At 40.6% G+C, this 20,455-nt stretch overlaps 1 protein-coding gene and 4 non-coding genes across 5 annotated transcripts; 1 reads left to right on the forward strand and 4 right to left on the reverse strand.

Moving 5' to 3' along the window:
* Positions 1-834: 834 nt before the first annotated feature.
* Positions 835-917, reverse strand: LOC137827355 (small nucleolar RNA SNORD24). Its single transcript, XR_011083743.1, has one exon. It is a non-coding gene; the product is annotated as a small nucleolar RNA SNORD24 (small nucleolar RNA).
* A 123-nt stretch (positions 918-1,040) lies between these two features.
* On the reverse strand, positions 1,041-1,117 carry LOC137827319 (small nucleolar RNA R12). The gene has a single exon (XR_011083709.1). It is a non-coding gene; the product is annotated as a small nucleolar RNA R12 (small nucleolar RNA).
* A 250-nt stretch (positions 1,118-1,367) lies between these two features.
* Positions 1,368-1,444, reverse strand: LOC137827318 (small nucleolar RNA R12). Its single transcript, XR_011083708.1, has one exon. It is a non-coding gene; the product is annotated as a small nucleolar RNA R12 (small nucleolar RNA).
* A 331-nt stretch (positions 1,445-1,775) lies between these two features.
* On the reverse strand, positions 1,776-1,875 carry LOC137827321 (small nucleolar RNA snoR1). Its single transcript, XR_011083711.1, has one exon. It is a non-coding gene; the product is annotated as a small nucleolar RNA snoR1 (small nucleolar RNA).
* Positions 1,876-16,787: 14,912 nt separating this feature from the next.
* On the forward strand, positions 16,788-20,058 carry LOC137824934 (uncharacterized). The gene is made up of 2 exons (XM_068630609.1): positions 16,788-17,571; positions 19,958-20,058. The coding sequence occupies exons 1-2, from the start codon at positions 16,788-16,790 to the stop codon at positions 20,056-20,058; spliced, it is 885 nt and encodes a 294-aa protein (XP_068486710.1).
* The last annotated feature ends 397 nt before the right edge of the window (positions 20,059-20,455 follow it).

The following is a 20,455-nucleotide window of genomic DNA, read 5'->3' on the forward strand; positions in this document are numbered from 1 at the left end:
AACCAGCGGTAGGCTGTAAAAGGGAATGTGGTTTAATGATACAAAGGACATCGAGATGGGATTGAAATTGAAAAGGTTCAAACCATAATTAAGCACATACACAAAATAAAATAAAATAAAAATCAACACATCTTACATCCCGAGAATCAAGATTCATAATGGTATGTCATTTTAATGGGTAGCAATAATTAGAGTGCAAAGTCATCAAGTTTCTTGATGATCATATCTGCATCCTACGGGACAACGTAGTAAATATTGGATAAAAGGAAAGGAAAAACTCTAATGCCTATTACAATAAGGTCCTCGTTCCACTCCCAATACGCAGAACACAAATGCTTGAGGTGACCAAGATATTGCAACATTTGAAATCACGTCCGCATATTCATTACTTTATCTTCAATGGAAACGCAGCACAGCTTTGAAAAACAGCTCAACAAGGAATTAGACTTACAGAGAATCCAACATGTCCCAATAAACGGATTGTTCAAGGATAAAAATATTGGAAATATGCAGGTAATACGTAGGTACAACTACGTATAAAAATATTGGTCAAAATGTGATCGATAAAATATAGCTGCTTAACTTATATCCCACTGTTACGGAGAAACATACTGAAGGATGACATTTAGAAAAGCAACACAATACATTTAGCTTCAAGGGAACGAGTCATAATGGGAACTAAACAAATCCACACAGACCAGATAGAGAAGCATTACGTATGTAAATGTTGCAGAAAAATAAAATCTTCCACAACACGGAAAAGGCAAAATATTAATTCAAAAATTATAAGAAACATATCGTAAAACATTTAACATAGTGTGCAACAATAATGAAAGCCTCAGAGATCTTGGTGGATAATAATCATCAGATGGGCAATTCCCATCAAGAGTAGCAAATATCTTCTAGCATCACCGGCTATCATTAAGAATGAAATATTTCTCAAAATAAATTAAGTACATAATTAATAACAAACAAATACATAACATAGAATTGATAGAGGAAATCAAAATAAAAATGGAAAGCAAAGAGTATGAACATGATGTTGTCAGTAGTAGCTGGTTGTTAAATCACATAAAAATATCAGTGGGAATCCGTCTGATTTTATCATCATTCTACATCATACATTCAATACCCAAAAACAAATCTAGAAATAAAAAGTAAAAAACACAAAAAACCAATAATTCAGATTCTTAAATGGACGATTCGCATCACAAAATATCTTCTAGCATCACCAGCTATCATTAAGAATGAATTATCTCAAAATAATTAGTTATATAAATAACAAATAATTATATATAAATTCATAGGTATGACCAATAGATAGCATAAATCCAGTAAAAAATACAAAGCAATGAATACGAATATGATGTTGTCAGTAGTAGCTGGTTGTTAAATCACATAAAAAAATCAGTGGGAATCCGTCTGATTTTATCATCATTCAACATCATATATTCACGACACAAACGAATCTAGAAAACCAATTTCAAATAAATAAAATAACCAATCATTCAAATTCTCAAAATAAATTTACCTATCTTGTCACCGAGATATCCTATCAAGAAAAAAGGATACTCGGAGCTAAAGATAGACAACACGTATATTAAAGACATACATGCTGGTTAAAATAACGTTAATATAGCCTAACGATAGATTCATTGACATACCAGATCGACGTACAAAGAATTGCAATATTAGGCAGGAACCTCAAATTGAAGGGAATGAAATTAAAGAAATAATTGAAATAGCGAAAGAAGATCGCAACCCTAGTTTGTTTGGACTCAGAGAGTTGCTTTCTGTGCTCAAAGACGAATCCTTTTGCAAAGATCCATCTCATACAAGAGGTGTCAGAATATTCAAGCACTCTTCATCTTCGCCCAACCAAACACCAGCGAGAAACACAACAACATTAAAAATTAAGAATAAGGCAAAAGCTGCAGAAGGAAGGAGATGCAGTGGAAACTAGGGAGATTCTTGAACGAGGATTCAGTTAGGGTTCATGGAATGAGGGAAGGGATTGCCGTATTTATAGGCCTATTGTTAGGGTTTCCGTTTGTTTTCTTGCTGTGTTAATGTATGGGCTTTAGCGGGCCGGGTCGAAAACGATCACTGGTGTGAGCCTTTTTAAAACTTCATGTACACTATTCATTTAAGATACTTTGAATATATTTTTAAATGGTTTTATTACTTTTAAAAGATAAAATACATGCAAAATATTTAGAATATTACTTTTAACTTTTATAAATATTTAATATATAATTAGTTTCTAAATTTAGTAAAAGCAACGTGGTTTAGTTATTTATATATGACTGGAAAACGAATTTACAATTTATATTTTGTTTTGCAAAAATATATGTTAACACATGAGTATTGTTTTGTCTATCTATCTATAAAAAATCACTGCATGAAAAGGTGTCACGTGACATTACTATATTAGTTTTTTTATCATCTAAATTTCATTAAATTCGTATGATTATATGATATAATTATAGCAATCAAAGTGATTACAATTATTATATATTTTGATAAAATAAATCAATCAATAATTAAATCATACATGAATTAAGTAATATATTTGTATATTTAATAATAATGATAAAATTTAATTCTATACCTAATTATTATTTTATAATTGAGTGATATTGCATGAAATGCTTTCTATAATTCCTAATTAATAAAAATACATAATTATATTAATTAAAGTAATATTTTAGAGAAATATTTATTATTTGTGTGACACCTCTATTTGTTTCATTAATTTTCTATTTATTTTCGAATACTTTAAAATAAAGTTTGTTGAAATAATTTTATCTTAGAGTGATCCACCATGTTTAAATCTTGAAAACTATTGTAGATGTAAAATTCACCATTTATTTTTCATACAATTTGAACAACAGGTATCCAATAAAGTTTATAAAAAAATCAAATTAATTGTTATAAGAGATTATAAATTCAAAGAGACATGGGATTTACAAAGAAAATAACATTATACATTGTATTAATATGGGTAAAAAGTTAACAATTTTCTTTAATGAATAAAATCAAAATCAAAATAAATAAAAAAATAAAAGATGAAAGAGAGTAATAGTAGTCAAAATGTTAGAAGCCCTTCTCCGGCTCCTTAATGGACTTTAACTCTCTTGGACTAAGGATTATTATATCACACTTTTAGGGACTTTTCTTCGTGGACGTTCATAATTCTTGTAATTTTAAAAATATTTTTTTGCAAATATTTTTAAGTCAATGGTTGTTGGAGGTGAATTTAGGTTAGTTGCGAAGATTTTGGTGTTCGTTGAGTTGGTGGCTAGGTGTAGTAGTGGTTTGTGGGGAAAGTTGTTGTGTTTGTTCATTTGGTTGATAGTTGCCTGGTGGTTTGTGTGGTGGTATGTGGTAGATTGTGGCGGTTTGTGGTATTTTTTATTTTTTTTTTTTATATTGTGGTGGTTTTTTTCAGTGGTTGGGAGAGGTTGTTTTTGCTGGTGAGATTATTGATTTTGTTTGCGGAAAGGTGTTTTTTTTAATTGTATAATTCGTTTAATTTTTAGATTATAGAAACCTAAATATAATGTATTTTCTTTGTTATATTTTGGATTATATAATTTGAAAATTAAAGTTATATTCTAGATTTTATAATTTATAAGGTATTAAGCATTTTAATTGGGCGGTCTAAAAGATTATAATCCGAATTTTACAATTCAGAATATAAAGTTATATACTAGATTGTACAATTTGGAATATAAATTTATATTTCGGATTTATAGTTTGGAAGGTATTTATGGATTCTCGTATACCTTCTAAATTGTACAATTAATATATTTTGAAGTGTACTAGTAGGGGTCGGACGATTCGGTAAAACCCAGTAACGGAGGCTGCCCGACTAGCCAGTATAAAAACCTTAAGGTAAAAGGGGATACACGAAAAATCAAGTAATTTCATTTTTATGATTATACACATTAAATGTGTTTCATCAATGATATAGCTCATTACAAATTGTATAAATAAACACATTAGACAAACCAAAGGTACGTCTTTATTACAACTTTAACATCACCTAAATATTGAATACTCACTTGAGCATTGAAGAACTTTCTGCATGTTCACTCCCGACCGAGAGCCGAAGCCTAAACACGAGAAGAAGATGAGGAAGGAAAGCATGACCAAGGAAGAAGAATCAGTTGTCCAGTTGGTAGTAGGTACTGTCGAGGCCCCTTATGAGTATAATTGGTGCCCAGCGTGGGACCAAGAGCCTAGCAGATGTCAAGCAAATGATATCAACAAGAAACATAATTAACGATAAGATGACTTAAGTCGAGCATATGGCTTTGCTCTTATCCCTATAAAGGGGCATGGTCGAGATAAGGCAGAAGAAAAAGGAGGAGATACGCGTCCTCTAAAGGGAGAACGGAGAAATGAAGCGGTAGCTGATCACAAACAACTCAATTGAGAAGCAAAAGAGTGAGACTAAGGGTACTCAACAAAAGAATCCAAAGGAACCATCAATCATGACCCGATCGACTAAGAACAAAAGTCAGAACAATGAGTTATGAATCAATCAATTCGCTCGCACGTTAGACACTATGGGTGGACCCAAAAGACACCCTTTTATCAATAGGATCATGGGGGCACAACTACCACCAACCTGGAAGGGACTGAACATGGATTTGTATGACAAAACCACAAATCCGAATGAGCACATGGATATCTACACCACTCATATGAACTTATTTACATTAGACGACTCATTTTTATGTTGAGTGTTCCCTACATCAATGAAGGGATGAGCCCTTTGCTGGTTTACGAGGCTTTGAAACCTTAACGTTTATGTTTGGGACACAGTTTGCAACTAGTCACCCACATCACTTAACCTTTATAGCACTCGTGAATGTACGCCAAGATAAAGGAGAATCACCCCATCACCTTCACAGATGGGGATGATCGATTCGACACAGGGTGACCCTATGGCCATTATAGTGGACAACGACAGTTTGCAAACATTTGTTGATCAGGGAAGTTCAGTAGACAAACTCTATAGGAAAACATTAAAAAATGATGAGCATACAAAAGGCAAAAATACAGTTGTACGATGACGAAATCATTGGTTTTTCTAACAAATAGGTGGACACACGATGATAGATAGATCTCTACCACCACATTCAGGGAGGGAAAAAATCTGAGTTGGATTATCAATATAAGATATCTAATAGTTCAAGCAAATACCTCATATAACATTTTTTTGGGAAAACCATTTGTCAACTGATGAGAATAAAAAAAATGCTATTAATAGGAGGAATGAACAAGGGCCAAAACATTTAAAGTTCTTTTTATTAGTCTTTTCAAAAGATGAGGCCCAAGCCCAAGAAGCCCAACCCATGAGGAGTAAGGCCAAACATTAATAAATGAGCATCAATGGATGTCTCTTTTTGTAATTACTTTTGTGTATTTTTTAGTAGAACTTTAAAAGGAAGGTGTAGATATTAAATAAGGGGTGCTAATGTTCAAAACAAAGTCACACCTTCCATGTGACATAAAAGAGTAGGTGTAGATATAGTTTTAAGAGGTGCCAAAGTAGGAAAGCAAGTCACACTTCTCATGTGACTTGTTTTTGGCTCTGATTTTGAATAGTCTAGTTTTTGAATTGTGCCTTTTCATTTCCAACCCTCTTCTACTATAAATAGAGAGGCCATGCTCTTGTAACTTCAGAATTTAGAAATTGAAGAAAGGAAACTCTACTCAAATTGAGAGAGATTTGATCTCCTTCACTAAGTCTTATCTTGTGAGCTTTGGAGGGCTTCAAGTGGCGGCAACTAGCACTCATCTTGGATCTTTCACCATCCAAGTGGCGTGTCCATCTCCTTCAAGTCTTCATCCAAATAAGTTCTTTCTTCATTCCATTTCCATTTCCATTTTGAATCTTGTTTTAGCAATTCCAATCGGTAGTTTGTGTTTTTAGGTGTTGTTCTTTAAATTCCACCGAATATTCTTGTTAATCTTATGTTCTACTTTCAATTCTGCACTTGTAGCTTAATTTGATTTTGTATTTGTATCTCCAATTCCTTGTGTTGTTTCGGTTCATTGTGGAATGACACTCAATCTAGAGTTTGGTTCATCTATTAGAAGGCTTTGTACTTCAATGATGATTCCTTAAGTTCCTCCACTTATTCCTAATTGTTTGTCCTTGTTTTCAACTCTTATTTGTCGTCTTTCTTCACATATATTGTAGTGTTCATATGCTGAAAATTGTCTATGCTTGATTCAACTCACATCATGTGGTATCTAGAGCTATGGTTGTGTTCAAATTTTTTTTTGAGTTGATTGACACTTTAATTCTATTTTTTGTGTTAGCTATTCTGTTTTTGCTTTCTTTAAGTCTTTCTTGTTGTTTTTAATTGGTACAATTCATTGTGTTTGAGTCAATTTTCTTTTTGAATTCATATATGTTTTGTCATGCCTTGTTTCTCTTATAATGTCATCACTTCTTTGTAGTACTTTTTTTTGATAATTTTGGTTGCTTGATTTTTCCTTGAGTGCAGTTTTTTTTTTCTGTTTTTTGATCCTTTGGTGCATTTTATTTTTATTTTTGAGTTCATGCTTGTGTATTAGTTCTATACATCAATTTTTTTGTGTCTTTGAAGTTTCTTAGTTCTGTTTTTTAGTTCCAGCATAGGTTTCTCTGTTTTCCAGTTTTTGTGCTGACTGGAATTGCTTATGAAAATTAATTTTGTGGGAGAAAAATTCTGAAACTCCGGATTTTAGTAGTTTGAAGTGTTATAAAAGAGTGAAAAAAAAGAAGTGTATCAAAATTCAAAGTACAAAAAAAATGATAAATCAAATACGTATATAGTGCAATTCTGGCGCGGGAAAAACAAAGCCATATTTTCAACACCACACTTGCCCATGAAGTTCCCATTGGCCTTCGGCTATATCATTATGGTACACGTGGACCAGAAAGTGGCAAGGGAGTGTTAAGCGACTAACTTAAAGGTGGAACGAACAAATAGAGAGCAATCCCGAGAACCCATTGCTCTGAGGATGGAGCATACAGTCGCCTTTGTGGACATTGATCCCAAGATGAATGACATCTGGTTAGAGTTAGGGGAAGACCTCAAAATTGTCCCATTGTAAGATGTCGAACACTCCCATTGGCATGGGAATGTCGTTGTCTGCAAACGGTGGTACCATCATAAGCCAGACGCTAGTAAATAATGTTGATCTCTTTGCTTGGACCGCATTCGACATGCCTCGGGTGAGCCCCACAAAGGTTATCGGTGAAAAAAGAGGCTCGAACAGTAGTCCAAAAAAAGAGGAAAATGGGTGAAAAAAAAAGTAATGTGGCAAAAGCTAGGGTATTCGTGAAGCATAGTACACCACTTGGTTAGTCAATGTGGTGATGGTGAAGAAGGTGAATGGGAAGTGGAGGATATGCATAGATTATACAGATTTGAACAAAGCTTACCCTAAGGACGTTTACTTGTCGTCGAACATTGATCGCTTGGTAGACGGTGCGTCCGACCACCGTGTGTTAAGTTTCTTAGATGCGTATTCTGAGTATAATCAAATTTGAATGCACTGAAAGGACAAGGAAAAGATATATTTATGACTTACTACGCTAACTTCTATTATGAAGTAATGCCATTTCGTTTGAAAAATGTTAGGGCCACATAAGAAAGGTTGATGGATAAATTTTTTAAAGGGATGCTCTGCTGGATTGTCAAGGTATACATTGATGACATCATGGTCAAATTTGATTCATGTGTATAACTTGTAGAGGACTTGCAAAAAGTCTTTAAGGCATTGAGAAATCATGGAATGAGATTGAACCCGAAAAAATGTGCGCTCGAGGTTGAATGGGTAAATTCTTAGGATTCATGCTAACACACCGTGGCATCGAAGCCAATCCAGGAAAATGCAAAGCAATCATAGAAATGAGGAGCTCCCTAAATATAAAATAGGTACAAAAACTGATCGGTCGATTAACGACATTATCCATATTTGTTCCACAACTTGTTGAAAAAACCAAACCGATTGTCCAGCTACTGAGGAAGGCCGCCAAGTTCAATTGGAACCCGTAAGATGAAGAAATACTTTTTTAACTAAAAAATTTCCTTGTAGCACCCCTGGTAATACAAAAACTGAATCCCCAACGACAAATCATTGTGTACTTGTTAGTATCAGACAAAGCTATTTGTGTTACACTTGTTTAAGATGTAGATAAAAAGGAACGACCAATATACTTCATTAGCCAAATCTTACATGGTGTCGAGACTAGATATCAAATGATAGAAAATGTCGACTTGGCACTCGTAATCACCGTTCGATGAATAGAGATGTATTTCCAAAATCACAAGTTAATTGTGAGATCGAACTACCCCATCATGAAAATCTTGGCTAAACTTGACTTAGTCAGGCAAATGATTGGATGATCAATTGATTTTTCATAGTTTGGTATATGGTATGAGATGAGGGGGGCAATCGAGTCACAATGTTTGACTAATTTCTCGACAAAATTAAGCCTTAAACCCAATGATGAAGACATATAATGGACTTTACACGTGGACGAATAGTCCAATACAAAATCATGTGGAGCAGGAGTAATCTTGAAGGGTCGGGTAGCCTTTGTTTGGTGCAATCCCTGAAGTTTGATTTTAAAACTTCCAATAACCAGGCCAAATACGAAGCCATACTAGCAGGCTTGACATTGGCATATGAAATGGGAGCTTGCAAAGTATAATGTAGAAACAATTCTAAACTAGTGGTCGAACAAGTGAAGGGAGAATTTGAGGTAAAAAGCCTCTTTTATAAAGATACTATCACCTAGTATCTGGGGCAATATCTAAATTTGACTCTGTCTACGTCGAACAAAAAAGGTGGGAAAATAACACTAGAGTCGACTTTTTATCAAGACTTTCCACCACCAAGAAAAAAGGTATTCATTGGTTGGCTATATATGTTGTCCTCAAAAACCCAAATATCAGTCAAGATGAATGCATGACCGTAACCAGGAGGAAACCGGATGACACACATTCAACGTTTCCTAGAAAGCGGGGAATGTGAAGAGAAAGAAGAAAAAATGATGAGAGAAAAAAGTGCGAGGTTCGTCTTTATAGGAAGATATCTATATCGAAGGGGGTATGCATGGCCTTTATTGAAATGCATCTCCAAAGACGAGGTTGTTTACATCATGGATGAAATCCATGAAGGGGTATGCAACATCCACTAGGCTGCACAAATGATGACAACAAAGGGCTTCGAGTCGATAATTACTGGTCGTTCGTACAAAGTGATTGTACAAAGTATGTGAAAAAGTGCTTAAAGTGCCAAGAGTACGATGCCTTATCTCATATGAAGCCCGAAAGCTTACATCATATCTTATCCTCGTGGTCGTTCGCCATATGGGGAATGGATATCATTGGCCTTTTCAGTCTAGGAAAGGAACAATGCAATTTCTTCTGATGGGAGTTGATTACTTTACAAAGTGGATCTAGGTCGAATCTCTCGTAGCAATCTCAGCCAAAACCATACAAAACTTTGTTTGGAAAAATATCATATGCTGGTTTGACATCTCCCACATAGTTATCACAGACAACGGTTGACAATTTATCGACCGAGGACTGGCAGATATCTACAAGGAACTTAGTATCAAACATATTATCATTTCAGTAGAACATCCCCAGACCAATGGGCAGGCCAAGGCAGCAAACAAAGTCATATTAAATGAGTTAAAAAAGCGACTCAACACTACAAAGGGCAAGTGGACCGAAGAGTTGATAGAAGTCTTATGGGCATATCGATGCACTCCACAAAAAACACACATGAAACTTAATGGAGGACCATCGAACACCATCCGTACAGGACCTTTGACTCGTGCCCTGACCAGAAGAATACAAAAAGGAGACATTAGTCTGAAGACTCTTCTCATGTGCTCCATTATGAATTCTAGTCATGCATAAAATGTAAATAGTAGAATACTCATGTATAGGTACTACATTTTGATTTCTTTTCAAGAGTACTTTGTAGATGAAACAAAGACACTCTAGAAACCCTAACTTGTCACACAAGTAAGGATCTTTAGAGCATCTCAAAGAGGACATACACGACCTCTTTAAGTCACCACAACTCACCCTCCTTAAGGAGTAAGCTACCCTCACTTTCCTCATCTATAAATACCTTAAACAAAGCTCATGTATTTAGATTTGCCATTCTTGAATGAAGAATTCATATTTCAAACCTCATTCTCTTCCAAATTTCCCTTGTTAAAGAGCTTAATTGACCTAGTAAACCTAAGGAAAGTTGGCCACACCTCTTTCCCTTCATTGCACCTCCAATTCCATTCAAAAACTCACATTTTCTCTCAACTTCAATGCACTTTTTGATGTGAGTTGATTTTAGGATTGTTCATTTAGGTGACACTTTAGATTTATGATTGAGATTTTAAGGCAATTAAGAGAGAAAACCTAAGGAAAATCCCCACTGGACATTAACTTAACCAAGTGGTTAAGTAGATGTGAAGGTTCATTTCACAAAGACAAAAGGAAAATACAATTATAAGGTGAAGATGATGACAAGATATGGTGCGAATTTAAACAATGAAAGCAATAGCAAAAGAAAATGACCAAATAGAAACAAGGAAGCAAAACAAGAACATATTTATGAATTGAATGGAATGACAATGGAAGGAAAAGATGAAGGAAAAGGAAGCTTTGGTTGTTTCGTGATTTCAACCGATTGTGTCTTTGAAAATCCTAATAGAATTCAGTTGATTTTCTGGAAATCAACTAAAACAACTTTGTGCTTTGCTTTCCTTAGTTTCTTTCTTTGTGATTCTTCATTGACTTTCATTATACCTTCAAAGTTTTCGAAAATATTTTATAAACAATTCACCCCCCTCTTATTTAAGGCCATATAATCTAACAAAACTTATGGTGTCCTTAGTCATCTACTTGTCGAGTTGGTTTGTATAAAAAACTAACCATAAACTTTTTTCCTTTGTACATGAAAGTGATTTTATTAGAACAACCATGGTAATCAAATTCGCCAAGTTGTTCTAACAAAATATTAAAAGCTTCTAAAGACACAATATTATTTAAAATATTTTTAGCATAGTGTGATAAAGAAGTTTTGACTTTCACTTGTTGACTCACAATAAGATCCCCATCATTTTGAATCAAATAAAGTTTATAAGATAAAAAAAAGGGACATCTAAGTTGAAGTTTAACATTTCAATTAACCTAGTATTATCCACAATGAGAGAACTGTTAGAATTGTAGACCTAAACCAACGGGGGGGGTGAATTTTTTTTAAACGTTTTTCGCAAACTTTGAAGGTATAGAGAAAGACAGTGAAGAACCAAAGCCAAAGGAATGAAAATGCACAAATCAAAAAACTGTTTTAGTTGATTTCCAAAAAATCAACGAATTATTTTTGTGATTCAACCGGTTGTTTTTATCAGCAGTTTATAAAAAAAACTCAAAATAGATATAATTGAGATTAGGGAAAGTGAGAATCATACAAACAGATTTATACTAGTTCACTCTTACACCAAGAGCTACATCCAGTCCCCAGAAACCACTGGGTATTCCATTATGCAATCAACCACAAATTACAATCACACACACACACACCAAAGAAGTGATCTTGAATCCCTCAAGAACTACAACACACCACATATCAGAACACCCTTTGACTCTTTGAAACATAGTTCTTTACAGAAATACAAATTAAGAGAGAATAAGGAAAGATCACACCTGATACAGAGTCAATCACAAAAGATTACATAACAATCTTATTCCACTCTTAGCAATTTCAAGCAAAGCTTGATGTAAATCTTGAAGAAAACTGTTTTCACAAGATCAATCTCAGATTATTACTACCAAGAGCGTAAAACAAACTATTTAAACTCCAAAATGCAGTTAAAAGCATTTAATGAAGGAGCCAAAATCGTTTTGAATCAATTAAAACAGATTTACCCAACTTAACAAATTTTGTTAAGAGTTTTCAAAAAACAATCGGTTGAATTATCGAAACAACAGATTGAATTGGTTTGACAACAAGAAAACTAATTTCAAGCTTTGTCAAAACCTGTTTCAAAAACCACTAAGTGTCAAACAACTGATTGAAACGATAAAACAACTGGTTGTTTTTCCACTTCTTTACAAAACACTTTTTTTCAAAAGGATTTGATTTAAACCAACTTTGAATCCTAAGTAAGAGCAGATTTACAAATACAAACTACTCAGAACTCACACACACAAGCTACATCCAACCTTCAAGCAATCCATAGAGAATTGTAGACATTAAAGCTCTTGTTCAACAATCTCCCCCTATTTGATGAAGATAAATCCCTGGTTTGCTTGTGTTGTTCTGTTTGAATTTGATGATACTTGCAAAACAACTAAAATATGCAGTACCAAAGAGTAATCATGTCTAGATTCTCTTGCATCACTAAACCAGTTTTCACTATGTGATTTTCACAAAGAAAATCAGCAAATTCAGTATGAAAACTAATGTAAGTGAGATGCAAAATCAGAGTTTCTACACAGCTTTAAACCAGCAGATAAACCAGTTATAACAATAAACCAACATACACACCAAATTCAAACCAGATAAACTGCAGCAGTACAACATTGAAAATCAGATTATTCTCCCCCTATTTGTCTTCACAAAATAGAGTAAGAAAAGGGATAAAAATAGAATTCAAGAAACTCATTTATTAAGAAGAAAACTAGAAAACCGGCGTGTGTGGCAACACCATTGTAGCAACAAATCTGTGATACCATATCAAAATTGCAACAAAAATCTATAGTGTATTAGAGCTATGGCAGCAATAGAATTAACACACCATAGAGCCCATAAATTACAAAAAAGAAACCACATTTGTTCCCCCTTCTTTTCTTCATTCAACAATTCTCTTTTAAGATAACATTCAATATCTCAGACCTTTTCCTTTGATCTGGAATATCAATTTCAAATGCTTGAGGAAGACGTCAAATTGCTTCATCAAGTTCCAAAAAGTTTGTTAACTTCATCAATGATGATGGCAAGCATGAGTTTATGAGCTAGACTAAATATGGCAGACACAAGTTTGGGCATCTCCAAACCACTTGCTCATCAAGTTTTGATGAGAATAAAAAATACATGAAGATGACCAAGGATGCTATATTTGAAGGGTCATCTCAATAAGCATTTAAAGATGTCATCAATAGGAGGAATGGTCAAGGACCACAATACTTGAAGTTCTTCCTATTAGTGTTCTTAATATAGGAGTAGCCTTAGGAAAATGCCAAAAGAGGAAAACCAAAAGATACCTCTCATTGTAAGGCATTATAGGCTCATTTTTTAGGAAAAGTTGGAAGAAGTGACTCTTACTACTCCTTTCTCTCTTAGGCGCTAGAAGGAGCAAGAAGAGTGACTTTTCCAGCTCATTTTCCCTTGTACAATGACTGACCCTCTCCATTATTGTTCCGTCTGGTCGACCTGGGACGTCTTCGTGCGCGACCTCAACCGTCAGCTAGGGACTCCTTCCCACTGGTTACCTGTGGATTCCTGCAAAGAAGGACAAAAGGGCGCCCTAGCGGCCGTTTGCACTCCGACGCTCAAGTCAGCCAGCAAGAAACACCAAAAACTCTGCACCTCCGTATCGGAGCACCGTTTATGGCACTCTGAAGGTGGTAAAAAGGAAACTGTGTCTAGTGTATATTTTCTCGTTCTGGCCAAAATCCTTCCCTAGTCCCTTGTGCGTAACCTCAAGGCTCGAGCAAGCAACTAGAGTGTTTCTGGAAAATTAGCCAAAAGTTCCAACCCCGTTTCCAACATTCAAGGCGCTATTTAAGCTACTCCCGCATTCAAAGCGCCTTAAAGCGCATTTAATTACAAAACGTAGCACATTTAAGACGTTTAAACCGATTGGGAGCATTTATAGTACCTTAAACGCTCGAAACGGAAACTGTATTAAATAACCTTAATTACCTTGTACCTGAAAAAATGGCGTTTCTAATCTGTCCTGGCTGCTGTACACGTGGAGGGCCTCACAACGCCGTGACCCCATCTGGGGGCATTTCTTCGTGTGAGTCCTCCTACCTGGGAGTGCATCTGCGCTAGAGGTGACTTTTTGGGTGCCAACTCATGCCCCCAAACATCTAGTCACTCACTTTGAGAGCGTATCTGCCTTCCTCTCGTTCCCTGCACCTGGCTACCCTAGGCGTGACCCTCCTCTTGAGTCGTATCTATCCCAAGGGCGTCTCTGGGGCGGCAGGGGCACTTCACGAGTCAGGCTGCCCTACACTGGCGCTATCACTATGGCCTTGAAGCCACCTTTACCTTTCTCTTCTCTTTATTACTACCCTGGATTATCAGGATTTGAGGCCTTCCCACGGCGTCGCTCCCTCCATGGTCTTTCCTACCCATGGGTATCGGGGAGCCACAGTGTGATCGCCTTGCCTTAGTGACATTTGACCTTGGTGACGCCCTAGTTGGGCGACGCCTTAACTGGGCGATGCCTTAACTAGGCGACGCCTTGACCATGGCGACGCTCCCTCTTGGTGACGCTGGCACTTGGCGTCTCTTCACCGAGGCGACGCCTTACGTTGGCTTTGACCCCCGACGTTGACTTTGACCTTGACTTTGTCAGCGCTCGGATACGGGACAGTACACAAGCCCCCCAGTCTTAAGCTGAAGACTTGTCTTCAGCGCAAAGACTAAGGCCTCGCCCACGCCGTCCACGTGTCACCCTGGTGACGTGTCATTCCCTGCTGACTCAACACCTCTCGAATTATTGACTTGACACTCTCTGAACCATAGGGGTGCCCTTAATGGCTGATTGGACATCCTCTGAAATGGGGAAAGTAACACTTTTTGGGGCCACGCTTGATCGCGTGCCACGTGGCTCATCGCACGGCCAACCTCTAGAGTCCCTTGCGCTCCCCTTGAGCGCTTAATCCTTTGACACGCTGCACGATCACACGGTCCCCAATTAGCGCTTCTTGGGTTGTAAATGTAACGTTCAAGTTACCCAAAACCCCGCGCTCAAACCACTGTTTCATCCATTCTCTCTGCATTTCTGCTCTGTTCATCGCCTTCGAGCCCTTTCTCTGCTATCCCTGCTCTTTCCTTCGCGCTTCCCTTCCTTCCACACCTCGACATCAAAGGTATGATTTTTCCACCTCCATTACTCTTCTTCTTCATTGCATTGCATCGCTGCGTATTGAACTGCCTGGGACTGTTTATGTTTCTGCATTTATGTGCTCTTCCATTCTTCTTCGTTCCCTTCTCCTCCTTTCTGGGTTTTCTCGCGTGGGTGGCATTTTTCTAGGGTTTTGTCCCCTTTCCTGCCTTGGCATCGCTTGTTAAAACCTTTTTCCTTTCCTCTTTCTCCAGTTATTTATCCGCACCATGGTGCGCCCGAAATCAAGGTCCGGTTCTCCCCCCAAGACCAACTATAAAGCCTTCTATTCATGGGCCCCCGACGAGCTTTTAAGTGAATGCACCACTCTGACAACCATTCAAGACTTAGAGAACCATCGCGGTGATCCCCACTTGTACAATTTTAATGCCTTTTGCCGCACCCATGATGCGCATATTTCTGTTCGTCCCGGCAGGCCTGGGGAACCTGTTTGCTTGGATGACAGACCCAGGAAAGGGGATCCTTTCTTCTTCATGTATCAAACGGTATTTAAACGCATCGGGGTGCGCCTTTCGTTCACACCCTTCGAGAGGGAACTTCTCACAGAAATCAACACAGCCCCGGCCCAGTTACATCCCAACAGCTGGGCATTCGTTCGGGCCTTCCAAATTCTTTGCGGATATCTAGGCATCCTCCCCTCTGTGGATGTCTTCTTACACTTCTTCGAGGTGAAGAAACAGGGGAAAAGCTTTTGGGTAAGCTTCTCCGGGATCGCAGGTAGGATCCTTCTTTCTCTCTTCCAGAACTCGTACAAAAGCTGGAAGGGAAAATTCTTCAGGGTGTGCTGCGCCAAGCACGACCCCACAGCCTTGGACGGCTTCCCTCTGTACTGGACAGAGCACCCCAAGCTGCTCAAGGCCAAGGCCCTGGATGAGCTATCCCTTGCTGATAGGTTGGTATGCAAGGCCTTGGCTGGCCTGGGGATTGTCTTCGACACGCTGAAGCTCATCGCGAGCGAGTACAACGCCCACTCCCTGACCACCTACTTTGGTAGGGAGACTCCTCTCTTATTGTCTTCTGTTATCTGTATTTTACTGCATCATGCTCGCTCTATCGGCCTCTTCCACCTGTTTTCCTTTGTGATAAGTGCCTTATGTCTCATTCATCCGCGCGCTTTGTGGGTTTGTATAACTACTTTGGCCTTAACTTCTGCTATTGGGTTTGTCTGAATGTAGGATCAGTGATGGACACTTCCAAGAGGATGGTTTTGGCGAAAGCGATGAAGGCTGCTCGTGCCGCCAAGGCTGGCGCCTCCTCCGCCCCTGCTGCTGACCCAAACCCCTCATGAACCTTGCCCTTACCACCACCAACCACTACCGAAGCCCCACTAGGCTCATCTTCGCCATCCGCACATAGCCCCGAGGCGCTTCAAACGCCCGGCTCTCCTCCGCCCATCGCCGCCGTCCCTCTGGCTGTGGCTTCATCACCGGCTCCAACCCCCCTTGACAAAGGAAAACGGGTTTTGGAGATTATATCCGATGATGAGGACTCTGATGGCGTGGCGCCCTTCAAGAGGAGGAAGGCTGCGAGGGTTCCCATCCTACCAGCGGCATCGCCCCAGGGAGGGGATTCCTTCAGGGACAACCCTCCAAGTGCTACTTCTCTCCCTCCCACAATGGTCCAAGAGGAAACAGGCGAAGAGGCCGAATCTGCTCCACCCCCGCCACCGACAGAGGTCTCTGTTTCTCCCGCTTCCGTCGCCGCCGCCCCAGATCTTATTGCCATCCCTCCTCCAATTATGCATCTGATGAGGGGCTTCAGCGGGGGATCAATGCCAGAAGGCTCCGACAGGAGGGAGGGAATGCCCTTCTACTTGGGAGCCTTTCTGGTCGTGGCCCTTGACTGGCGTGCCCAAGCTAGAAATGCTGTTTTGCAGACACGAACCCTCCAGGCCCTGGAAGCAAGGGTGGCTGCTTTGGAGGAGGAAAAGAAGACTCAGGGACGCCAAAACGAGGCCTACCAAGCCTCTCTGAAGTTGGCGCAAGAGGCCAAGGAGGAGGCTGAAAAGCAGCTGGGTGAGGCGATGGAGCTACAAACCGACTTCTACGCTCGGGAAGTCACCCTCCAAGTTCAGGTAACAAGCCTCCAAGACATAGTCGAAGCTGACGAAGAAGTTCAGAAGGACTTGAAGGACCGATGCTGTGAGCAGGCTGATGAACTGGAGTGGATTGAGGGGGAGATGGCTACTCAGGCCAAGGCTTTGGGCCTTCTCCAGGTTGACCACGACAAACTGCAAATCGAGGTCAGCCGGCTCCGTGTGGAGAAGGAGGCTTTGGAGAAGCAGGTAGCTTCTGGGGACGCCACCATCGAGGAGTTGGAGAAGGACAAGAAAACCCTTATCAATGACATGGCGGGCACCTTCGAGGAGGGGTTCAAAGAGGCTCTGGCCCAGGCCGTCTGTGAGAACCCGGGAATCGACGTTTCCAACTGCGATTCCACTCATCACATCGTTGACGGGAAGGTCGTGCCCTTGGAGCTGGATGACTGAACCGCCGCCCTCGACCACCACCTTACTCCTTTGCGCTTTATACTTGTTTTTGTTCCCCTTTGATGAACTTGTAACTTCTTTGAACTATCGGTCCTTTTGTCACAACTATGGATGACAATTTTTGTACCTTTAAGTTATCGAATTCCGTCTGTATGATTTTACCTTCATTTTTCGCCTTCACGTGCCTCGACTGCTTTGCCTGTACTTTACCCGTTTCTTTCGCTGCGTTGGGCGACCCTGTATGCCTGGTGTCTTGCCCCTCTCGTGTTCCTCGGAAACTGTCCCGCCTTCGTATCTATGAGGCCTTTGCCCCGTGAAGGCGTCGGTGGCTTTGCTATTGCCGCAACGCAAAAGTTGAGACCTATTCTGGGTCCTAAACACTTGGGATAAAGTCACGCGTCGATGCCCACGGAGAGGCTTGCCTAACGGAGCCGTATCGTCGAGGGGGTGTCTCAGACACCAAAGCGATCTGTCCCTTGATTCTTGGTGCCCGGCGCCCACGCCCAAGGAGAGGCCTGCTACAACAGCGCCGTATCGTCCTCAGGGTGTCTAAAAACGCTGAGTGCTGGGAAAGCTCGGAGCCCCCCAGGGGGTCGTTCCCTCCATGGTCTTTCCTTCCCATGGGTGTCGGGGAACAACCCTGCCAGCGGTTCACTCAGCATTTGGCGATCTCGTCTCCCTCCACAGTCTTTCCTACCTGTGGGTATCGGGGAGGCGACGCCGCTAGTAACTAGTTTTGACTTCTTCGATTTCATCTCCCTCCACAGTCTTTCCTACCTGTGGGCATCGGGGAGGCGACACTGCTGATACTTGGATTGGCGACGCCCGCAACGTCTCATGCTGGCGGCGCCTTCTGCGCCTTCCCTGGCGACGCCTTGGGCGTCTCATGCTGGCGTCGCCTTGGGCGTTGACTTTACCTTGGCATTGACTTTAACTTTGACCCTGGTCGACGCCTGGGGATAGCGAAGAGCTCAAGGTCTCGCCTGTGCCATCCACGTGGCGCTTCTCGTATGGCTGATGGGACGTTCAGCCACTTGACTTGGTACTGACATTTTCTGAGCCTCTGACCCACTCTCGACGGCGTATCATACCCTTGGGCATTCTGTCGATACGACGTTTTCTGAGTGTTAACCAGTGGTGCCAGGGTCATCCTCCCATCCTCTGCCATGTGGCTCGATTGCACGGTGCATCCATTTGCGTCGTTTGGCGCTATAACTGCAACACTTCCATTTGCTTCGTTTGGCGCTCTAACCGCAATATTTAGTTCTTCAAAATCTTGAACCTGTCCTCATCATTTCTAAGCTTTCGTAGCCTACTTGCACCCTTTCTCTTCTCGCGAAGAGTTCTTCTAGTGTTCGTTCCAACCAACGTTTTACCCCCGCGTTTCCAGCAGGTCACTCTCCTCCAAACCTCCCAGATACTGTTTAGGCATGTCTTCTCGTGTTCCTCCCCCCAGGGTTAAACCCAAGGACCTGTATCCTTGGGCCTCGAGCGAGCTCCTTGACGAGTGCTCGTGCTTGCTTTCTACCCGGACCATAAGGGAACACAAAGGGGATTCGTGCTCCTATGATCACCGTGCCTTCACGAAGAGGCACGACGACGATATTGCTGTGCTCCCCTGCACTTTAGGGGAGCCAGTATGCGGAGACGAACGGGCCAACGACGGGGTCCCCTCCTTTTATTTCTATCAGGTGGTTTTCAAGACCATCGGCGTGCGCCTGCCCTTCTCTAGGTTTGAGAGGGAACTGTTGACAGAGATCAATGCTGCTCCGGCCCAGTTATATCCTAATAGCTGGGCTTTCGTCAAGGCTTTTGACATACTCTTTGGTTTTCTGGGTTGTGCACCCTCGGTTGATATCTTTCTTCACTTCTTTGAGGTGAAGAGGCAAAGGAATAACCTATGGGTGACCCTCAGTAATGTTCCCAGCAGGGTTCTCCTGACCCCCTTCCAAAACTCCTTCACTGGGTGGAAGGGCAGGTTCTTCAAAATCTGTTGCTCGGATCTCGTTCCCTCCGCCCTAGATGGTTTTCCACTGTACTGGGTGAGGGAGACGAGGGCCCTCAAGTCCAAACCCTTCAAGAAGCTAACCCCAAATGACTAGGTGGTTTGCCGGATCCTTGCTGAGGCGGGAGGTTTCGACTCCGCCACCTTGATCAGTTTGGAGTTCAACGTCGGAACCCTAGAGAAGTATATATGTATGAGTCGCTGCCCTAGAAACTTCCGCCTTTGATGCTTTATAAATCTGTGTGTTTTTTGCTTCATGGTGTCTCTGACACGTTCATCTCCCTTGGTGCAGGTTCGAAGATAAACCAAGAGCGGAGGTCACAACTTACCCGGGCTCTGCGGGCTGAGAGCGGGGCTTCGTCTTCCTCCCGTGCCGACTCCGGAGGCCACTGAAGAGTGGTTCGTTTGTGTTTTTTTTTTTTTTTTTTTTTTTTTTTTTTTTTTTTGTATGAGCACAGGGCTTGTAATGTTTGCCCTATTCGCCTTACTCCCATTTATCTCGAACACTACTTGTAAATTTAACTCTACTATACCGTGCTTGGTTTTTGTAACACCGCTTTACTTTTGCACACACCTCATATACTGTGCGTTTTTCCTCCGTCATGTTTCTTGGCAGCGCCTGCGCTTGGGCGACGCCTTCTACCTTGGCGGCGCTTTCTTCTTGGCGACGCTTTCTCTTGGCGACGCTTTCTTTCTTGGCGACGCCTTCTTTCTTGGCGACGCCTTCTCTTGGCGACGCCTTCTTTCTTGGCGACGCCTTCTTCTTGGCGACGCTTTCTCTTGGCGACGC

The sequence above is a fragment of the Phaseolus vulgaris genome, chromosome 8, assembly GCF_000499845.2.
Source record: "Phaseolus vulgaris cultivar G19833 chromosome 8, P. vulgaris v2.0, whole genome shotgun sequence".
NCBI lineage: Eukaryota > Viridiplantae > Streptophyta > Magnoliopsida > Fabales > Fabaceae > Phaseolus > Phaseolus vulgaris.